This window comes from Gobio gobio, assembly GCF_949357685.1.
Source record: "Gobio gobio genome assembly, chromosome: 21".
Taxonomy (NCBI): domain Eukaryota; kingdom Metazoa; phylum Chordata; class Actinopteri; order Cypriniformes; family Gobionidae; genus Gobio; species Gobio gobio.
The window spans coordinates 40,285,597-40,295,494 of NC_137117.1; the positions used below are offsets into that span (position 1 = coordinate 40,285,597).

At 37.6% G+C, this 9,898-nt stretch overlaps 1 protein-coding gene across 2 annotated transcripts in view; it reads right to left on the reverse strand.

Annotated features, from left to right (window-relative positions):
- Nucleotides 1–1,699: 1,699 nt before the first annotated feature.
- The window catches only part of ednrab (endothelin receptor type Ab), a 9,836-nt gene continuing 1,637 nt past the window's right edge, over nt 1,700–9,898 (reverse strand). The window contains exons 2-8 of one of the 2 annotated variants that reach the window (XM_079803036.1): nt 7,881–8,418; nt 6,992–7,119; nt 5,818–6,016; nt 4,652–4,804; nt 4,141–4,274; nt 3,920–4,028; nt 1,700–2,154 (exon numbers count right to left, since the gene is read on the reverse strand). In XM_079803036.1, the coding sequence (XP_079659162.1) occupies nt 2,011–2,154; nt 3,920–4,028; nt 4,141–4,274; nt 4,652–4,804; nt 5,818–6,016; nt 6,992–7,119; nt 7,881–8,342 (1,329 nt within the window). In that variant the 5' untranslated portion in view covers nt 8,343–8,418 and the 3' untranslated portion in view covers nt 1,700–2,010. The remainder of the gene's footprint in view (nt 2,155–3,919; nt 4,029–4,140; nt 4,275–4,651; nt 4,805–5,817; nt 6,017–6,991; nt 7,120–7,880; nt 8,419–9,898) is intronic. The other variant, XM_079803037.1, reaches the window with a different exon arrangement.

The window sequence follows — 9,898 nt, forward strand, 5'->3', positions numbered from 1 at the left end:
AGGCTATTGTTCACTTAAGTCTATTTTTTATCACCACCAAAAGTATCTGAGTACTCGATTGATTGACAAAATAATCGACCGATTACTCGATTGCCAAAAATAATCCTTAGTGACAGCCATAAACCATTTCATAGGGCTCTATTGTAAAATAATAATTATAATAATAATAGCATTGTCAAGCGATTAATCACGATTAATCGCATCCAAAGTAAAAGTATAATTGTTATGTATATTTGAATACTCACTTCATGTATACTTTTAAGAAATATTTGCATGGATATGATGTACACATATATATATATAATTTATATTATATATAAATATATTATACCTAAACACTATGAACACTATGAGCAGTACGCACCTTGCACAACATTGCTCCCAGTAATCTAAGTGACGTTAGAAATGGCCCTGAAGCCGCCATTCATAGTGTTCAGTCATGTGACTGTCGCAGAGCCTTGGAGGGCAAAACCGCCATAGAACTGCAGCACAAGCCTGTCCAATTTCCATTTTAAAACAAAAATATGTGAACAAAATGCACGTTTTGGGCATTTATGATCCTTATACAGCTCCTGTCGCAGTGTTTCAGTCACTACGTTTTTAAAACGCAAAAACATTATAGGTGAGTTGCACCAATAAGGTTTCAATTAAGCAAAGTTTAACGCTAATCTAGGATTTGTTGATCTGGGTTTTATTTTAAATCGAGTTGTCGAACCACTTCACTTTAAACACAGATTAATTACGCAGTAAACCCGTTCTAGAGCTGATCGAGCTGCAGACGGAGGGGGAACTGACTATAGTGCTGTAATGTACTAAAACAGTGATATTAAAACATCACATTCAGATTACACCTTTTTGATGATGCGTACTATATACAGGCGAGCAGATGAGCCCAGAATATGAACGCAACGCAGGAAAAACACTTTGTGTTGCATTAATATTCTGTGTTCATTTGCTCGCCTGTATATGCATCATAATTATGCATCATCAATAAGGTGTATATTGAATTAGTTTTTTTAATATCTCTCTCTCTCTCTCTCTCTATATATATATATATATATATATATATATATATATATGATTGTTTAGTTTGTCTCACGTCCCATTAAATTACCTGAAGAGGGAGGGGTTTATGAGCTATACTGGGACCGGCCACCTGGGGGCGATCGAGGCACTTTGGCTTCACCTTTCAGGACTCGTGCCGAAATCGTCCCCTAAACCCTCATTCACTATTCCAATGTTAGTCCACTAATACAGTTCACTTGAAGGAGTACATAAAAACGAGTGAGTGAAGTCGGGCAGCCGTTGTGTGTACATCAGTACGCTCATTATTGCGGTGCATTGTGGGATTGAATGAGTGCACTCAATAACGTCCACTATGGTTTCGGACACCACTACAGATAGCTGTCCCTCAAATAATGCCCTATTTGAGGGTATAGGGGGGCGATTTCGGATCCAGCCCTGGTTCACACCAAGAGCGAGAACGAAGATAAATATTTTAGCCTCAACACCAACGGACGAAACAATTCAGTTTATTATATACATTGCGATATGTTATTTCCTTTATTAATGTGAGTGGATTCTGATTAGTAGTGATAGGAGATGTCGTAGTGATTCGAAACTCTGAATCGATCGAACCAACTGCTTGGCAAAATGATTCACTGGCGACCTCTGCTGGTCAACTGGCATAAAAACACTGTTTACAAAACCATCACAAACTCTTTATTGAAAGTGTAATCTATTAAATGGAATCTACAAATCATCAAATACCATCAAAATATTGTTATCTGAACAACAGTAGCGAATATAAATTGATTGACTTTTACAGTAAAAAAATCTAAAAATATGCACTTTCTTTGTCGTAATAATTAATCAGTGCAATAGCATTAATTATATAAATATATGTCCATATATCATCCTCACACTGGATGACCTGGTGTGAAATAGTGTCTGTCTACCCACAGTACACTGTGATCTTGTTCAACGAGTGTGTGTGTGTGTGTGTGTGTGTCAGTTGTAGCTGTCCTTGCGCAGTGCGGTCCGGTCTGATAAGCCGTTCTGATCTGGGTTCTTGTACTGGAAACTGGTCCCGTTCAGGGGCACGACACTGCTTAACAACGAGCCGCCCGGATAACACCAGCAACACAAACACGACTGAGAGAGAGAGAGAGAGAGAGAGAGAGAGAAGATTAGGTCAGTCAAATATTATCAGACTCCAGACAAACACAAATCGGGCCCTATGGTTTCCACTAGCGCTGTCACGATTCATCTATTAAATTTGAGTGCTAATTTTTTTTATTTTCTTTCATCTTTAATACCAATTTTGCCGTGTTGATTAAATACAGGACAAAATACAGGAAGTGTCTCATTCCACAGAAGAGAATTGGTCGTTAACATCCTCTGCTGGCATTTGTTATAATACATAATGTACATAAGTTGATTATGTTTATATTAGTGCTCTCAAATCGATTAATCGTGATTAATCGCATCCAAAATAAAAGTTTGTGTTTACATATTATGTGTGTGTGTGCTGTGTATAAGTATTATATAAATAAACACACCTATTATGCAAACAAACTTTTATTTTGGATGCGATTAAATCACGATTAATCGATTTGAGAGCACTAGTGTATTTTAACAGTCTTGTTCAATAAAACCATACGATTATTTGCTGTTGATTTTTATTTGAATCTATTATTATTATTCCCTCGTTGTTAATATATATATATGTATTTTAAGTCATTTTAAAGGCTATTGTTCACTTTGATAATTTTTGTGGTGATAAAAATAGACCTGAGTACTCGATTAATCGACAAAATAATCGTCTGATTACCAAAATAATCCTTAGTGACAGCCATAAACCATTTCATAGGGCTCTATTGTAGAATAATAATTAGAATAATAGTGCTGTCAATCGATTAATCGCAATTAATCTAATAAAAAATATATATGTGTGCTTATATAATATATGTGTGTGTACTGTGTATAATTATTATGTATATGTAAATACACAGCACACACACATATGTAATAAACACAAACTTTTATTTTGGATGCGATTAATCATGATTATTCGATTTGACAACACTGGTTTATATGTATATTACATTATTTATTATATAAAAAACCATACGATTACTTGCTGTTGATTTTCTATTTGAACCTATTATTATTATTCCCTCATTGTTTTTATATTTTCATATATTTTACTCGATTGCCAAAATTAATACTTAGTGACAGCCATAAAGCATTTCATAGGGCTCTATTGTAAAATAATGACTTTAATAATAATAGCACTGTCAAACGATTAATCACGATTAATCACATCCAAAGTAAAAGTATAATTGTTATGTATATTTCAATACTCACTATATACTTTTAAGTAGAATATTCATGTATACTTTTAAGAAATATTTGCATGAATATAATGTATGTATATATGTATATATATATATATATATAATTTATATTATATATAAATATATTACACCTAAATATTACTTTTTCTTAAATATATACATGCATGTGTGTGTATTTATATATACATAATAATTATACACAGCACACACACCTATATTATGGAAACACAAACCTTTATTTTGGATGTGATTAATCACGATTAATCACAATTAGTCGTTTGACAACACTAGTTTATATGTATATTAAATTATGTATTTTAACAATGTTGTTCAAATAAAACCATATGATTACTATGTATTTTAAGTCATTTTAAAGGCTATTGTTCACTTAGGTCTATTTTTATCATCACAAAAGTATCTGAGAACTTGAATAATCGACCGATAACTCGATTATCTAAATAATCATTAGTGACAGCCATGAAGATAAACCATTTCACAGGGCTCTATGGTAAATATATATATATATATATATATAGGGCCCTAGAAAGAAGCGTTCGTACCCTGAAGCAGTTCTTGAACCTCTTGCTGACGAAGTAGAGGATTATGGGATTGATGCAGGAGTTGATGGTGGCCAGGTTTATACTCAGGTAATCAAACACCAACAAGAAACTGAGACACAAAAACAACAAAACAAATCAATGAACAAACTTTACACAGTGTGTGTGTGTGTGTGTGTGTGTGTGTGCGCGTGCGTGTGTGTGTGTGTGTGTGTGTGTCGTACTTTAGCAGGTCGCAGCGGCCGACGTCGTTCTGAAAATAAACCATCTTCTTCAGGATGCGACTCAGATGCAGTGGAAACCAGCAGAGAGCGAAGATCAGCACCAGAGAGAACACCGCTTTAGCCACTTCACGCCTCTGGACAAACACACACACACACACGTATATGAAAGAGCACACGTTATGACATCTTCATCCATCTTTAGTGTGTAATGCTGCTGTTTGAGCATGAAAACGATTCATATGCAGAATAAAGGGGCGGGGCATTTCCCAAACACCAATCACAACACACTGCTCCAGCCGACCAATCAGAGCACAGTGTGCTTCTCAGAAGGAGGGGCTTCACAGAGACAGGAAGTAAACAGAGCGTTACTGACAGACTGGGAAGAGAGGAGCCGCAACACTGGAGGATATGAGGAAATAATCAACATTACAGCAGCAGAACCTGCTCTAGGAGAGACACACACACACACACACACACGGCCTGAGTCGTCTGGAGGATTTGGGGTCTTCACCTGTTTGAGGTGTTCGCTCAGGGAGAACTTCAGGCTGCCCTTCCTGTTGCTCAGCATCTCACAGCTCATCAGTGTGTAGAAGACGGCCGTACACACCAGCGGCACGCAGAAGTAAAAGCCAAACAGCCACCAGACCTTCACGTCCCTGTAGAACTACACACACACACATACACACACACACACACACACACACACACACACACATATACACACACGCACACACACATACACACATATACATACACACGCACGCACGCACACACACGCACACGCACACATACATACACACACACATACACACACACATACATACATACACACACACACACACGAAAAATATTATGTTTATATATAATGTGTACTTATATTTAAATAACTACACAATAAGTAAACAATATTTTAAAATATTAGACAAATATATTGTATCAATAATATTTTAATCTATATTTTATAAAACATTTAAAATATTTTATATATATAATGTGTACTTATAGTTACATAATACATATATTTATAAATTACATTGTTTATATAATACATATATTTATATAATAATGTATAATTATTAAATAGTAAGTAAACAAATTTTTAAAACAGACAAATATATTTTATAAATATTTGTATTTATTAATAATATTAAATATATTATACATATACATTATATTATAAAATATTACTTATTAAAAAATATTATATTTATATACAATGTGTACTTATATTTATATAATACATTTATTTATATAATTATAGATAAGATGTATATGTTTATAAATCATTTTATTTTAATATTGTATTTATAATTTATATTTTTTATATTTTATATATATATATATATATATATATATATATATATATATATATATATATATATATATATATATATATATATATATATATATATATATTTATGTATATATCTTTAAATATCATCTTAGTATATTTTTTATATTTATATTTATGTAATATCTTATTATTTTAAAATGATTGGTTATTTGAAAAGGGTGTCAGAAAACTGACTTAATAACAAAAATTAAATATGAATTTCCATGTAGAAAGCCTGCAGATGAGCTGAATGTGTGTCAGTCATATCAAAGCTTTGATATTTATGGAGGAGTTATGAATTATGAATATTGTCCATCAGATGGCGGAGCAGAGTGAAGTGTTACCGTCATGAAGGGCGTCTCCGGCTTCAGCATGCAGGTGCGGATGGTGGTGTTGTTGTAGTCGAAGCTGATGATCTTGAAGCCGATGGCCTCCGGAACCGCCAGGAGAACCGCCAGCAGCCAAATACACACAATCTCCAGCGCAGTGGAGACGGGGATCCCCACACCCTGCACACGGCTCCAGGACACCACAGCACGATACCTGACACACACACACACACACACACACGGGCAGAGGAGGTGAGTGAGAGAGTGTGTGTGTGTGTGTGTGTGTGTGTGTGTGTGTGTGTGTGTGTGTGTGTGTGTGTGTGTGTGTGAGAGAGTGTGTGTGTGTGTGAGAGAGTGTGTGTGAGAGTGAGTCTGAGTGTGTGTGTGTGAGAGAGAGTGTGTGTGAGAGTGAGTCTGAGTGTGTGTGTGTGTGTGTGTGTGTGTGTGTTAGTGTGAGAGAGTGTGTGTGTATGTGTGGTAGTGCGTGTGAGAGTGAGTCTGAGTGTGTGTGTTAGTGTGAGAGAGTGTGTGTGTGTATGTGTGGTAGCGTGAGAGTGTGTGTGAGAGTGAGTCTGAGTGTGTGTGTGTGTGTGTGTGTGTGTGTGTGTGTGTTAGTGTGAGAGAGAGTGTGTGTGTGTGTGTGTGTGTGTGTTAGTGTGAGAGATTGTGTGTGTATGTGTTAGTGTGAGAGAGTGTGTGTGTATGTGTGGTAGTGTGTGTGAGAGTGAGTCTGAGTGTGTGTGTTAGTGTGAGAGAGTGTGTGTGTGTGTGTATGTGTGGTAGTGTGAGAGTGTGTGTGAGAGTGAGTCTGTGTGTGTGTGTGTGTGTGTGTGTGTGTGTGTGTGTGTGTGTGTGTGTGTGTGTGTGTGTGTGTATGTGTATGTGTGTGTGTGTGTGTGTGTGTGTGTGTGTGTTAGTGTGAGAGAGTGTGTGTGTGTGTATGTGTGGTAGTGTGTGTGTGTGTGTGTGTGTGTGTGTATGCGTGTGCGTGCGTGAGTGAGTGTGTGTTTGCGTGCGTGCGTGTGCGCGCGTGTGTGAGTGTGTGTTTGCGTGCGTGCGTGTGCGCGTGTGTGTGAGTGTGTGTTTGCGTGCGTGCGTGTGCGCGCGTGTGTTTGCGTGCGTGCGTGTGCGCGCGTGTGTGAGTGTGTGTTTGCGTGCGTGCGTGTGCGCGCGTGTGTGAGTGTGTTACCTGTCCACACTGAGCGCGCACAGATTGAGGACGGTGATTCCGACTGAGGCTTTCTGCAGGAACGGCATGAGTTTGCAGAGGAACAGGCCGAGCTCAGTGTCGTCAAAGGGCCAGCGCATCGCCAGCAGCTGCAGGACAAGAGACCTTTATCTCTGTGTGTGTGTGTGTGTGTGTGTGTGTGTGTGTGTGTGTGTGTGTGTGTGTGTGTGTGTGTGTGTGTGTGTGTGTGTGTGTGTGTGTGTGTGTGTGTGTGTGTGTGTGTGTGATGAGTGTTACTCTGATAACGGTCTCAAAATAAATCTGTCTGACCTTCTGCTGCCAGATCAGCACAAACTAGAACTAAAACTGTGTGTGTGTGTGTGTGTGTGTGGGCATGTTTTTGTGAAATATCAGGACACAAATGTGTATAATGACATGGGTATGACACAGGTATTACAAAAAGAGGGTGAAATATGAGGACGTTCCCCATGTCCTCACTTTTCAAAATGCTTATAAATCACACAGAACAAGTTTTTTTTCACAGAAAGTGAACTGCACAGTCTCCTGTGAGGGCTAGGTTTAGGGTCAGGGGCAGTGTGTGTGTGTGTGTGTGTGTGTGTGTGTGTGTGTGTGTGTGTGTGTGTGTGTGTGTGTGTGTGTGTGTGTGTGTGTGTGTGTGTGTGATGGGTAGGTTTAGGGGCAGTGTAAGGGGATAGAAAATACGGTTTGTACGGTATAAAAACCATTACGCCTATGGAATGTCCTCACATTTCACAAAAACAAACGTGTGTGTGTGTGTGTGTGTGTGTGTGTGTGTGTGTGTGTGTGTGTGTGTGTGTGTGTGTGTGTGTGTGTGTGTGTGTGTGTGTGTGTGTGTGTGTGTGTGTGTGTGTGTGTGTGTGTGTGTTACCTTGTAGACGTTGATGGGTATGTCTATGGCGATGTATATGAGGTCCCCGAGGGCCAGGCTGGCGATCAGCGCGTTGGGGCCGTTCCTCATGCTCTTGTTGAGGTAGATGATCCGCAGGAGCGTGGCGTTCCCCACCATCCCCACGCCGAAGATCAGGCACGACAGGGCCGTGTTGACGTACTTGAACAAGCCCTCGATGTTCGTCCTCCGCAGGCACGCCGGCGGCAGCGACAGCGGGCGCGCGCGCACCGACCCGTTCCCCGCTAGACCCCGCGCGCCGGGGCGGACCGCTCTGTGGCCAGGGGTCGCGCGGTTGGACCCCGGGGGGACACGGACGGCCGCCGGGACATCAGAGAGCTCGAAGCTGTTGGATGAGTTTGATTGACAGGTTCCACGCCCAATCAGCAGGCAGGATGCGGCCGTCATTAGCAGCGTGACCCGGAGGATCTCGGGGGGCCACATTGTGGATCAAAGACTCCTTTTGTCAATAGATTCGGGGGTCAGTGTCTCCACGGGACAGAAACAAAGACAAACTGTTCTGGGACGAGACATTAAACCAGGATCAGTTCATGAGACTCAAACCACTGAACAACAGACGCATGTTTACAGAGAAATTACTCGAATATTATTATTATTAACGTCAAGAAATGGCCCGTAACTTAAAAGTAGGGCTGTCAAAAGATTAATCGCGATTAATCGCATCCAAAATAAAGTTTGTGTTTACATAATATATGTGTGTGTACTCTGTTAATTATTATTTATATATGAATACACACACATTCATGTATATATTTAAGAAATATTTACATGTATATACTGTATATATATTTATTTAATCTATAATATATATAAATATAAATGTTTTATACATAAAAATTATATATTTTTTCTTAAATATATACATGCTTGTGTGTGTATTTATATATAAATAATAATTAACAGAGCACACACACATATATTATGTAAACACAAACTTTTATTTTGGATACAATTAATCGCGATTAATCTTTTGACAGCCCTAATTAAAAGTGATGGTTCACAGTGTGATCTGACAGTTAAAGTCAAATGCACGTGTGTGTATGGACTCTTCAAAGCGTCTCACACACACACACACACTGCTCACACACATCAGACCAGCGAATCCCCTTTCAGACAGCAGATCATGTGATCATGCTCAGACGCTTTGAGATTTCTTCAAAACTTATATTAATAATCGTTGTTTGTGCTGCTTTAAATGTTCAGTTTAGTCTCAAATGTCACTTTTCAAGTTGACTAAACGTAAAGTTTTAAGGCAGCACACACACTCACTTTTACAAGTTGAAACTACTTATTTTTACAATGTAGTTTTTGTTCATATTTTGCATTAGAATTTCTTTCTGCTTGGACTTTAATTATTGGTAAAGTTTTAGTAATTTTGTTGTATTTTTTGTCATTTTTATTAGTTTTAGCTGTTTTTAAATATGTCTATATAGATATGTCATTGTATACCTCTATCTGTAAAATTCTGTTTATAGTAATAGCCATCTGTATATTATATTATATTCATAGTACATATCCACCTGTAAATTCTGTTTATAGTAATAGCCATCTGTATATTATATTATATTCATAGTACATATCCACCTGTAAATTCTGTTTATAGTATTAACCATCTGTATATTATTCACTGTACATATTCACCTGTAAATTCTGTTTATAGTAATAACCATCTCTCTATTTATAGACATATTTATATATACTCAGTACATATCCATGTCCTGCACTTATGCAAACGTTGTATATCCTGCACTTGCTGCTATTGCCCTTCTGGTTAGACCTAAACTGCATTTCGTTGCCTTGTACTTGTACTTGTGTAATGACAATAAAGTTGAATCTAATCTAATCTAATCTAATATAGTTTTATTTATCTATATTTATTAATTTTATTATTGTAGTTTTTGTTCATATTTTGAATTAGAGTCTGTTTACACTTTAATTATTCTTAAAGTTTTAGTAATTTTGTTGTATTTTTGTAATTT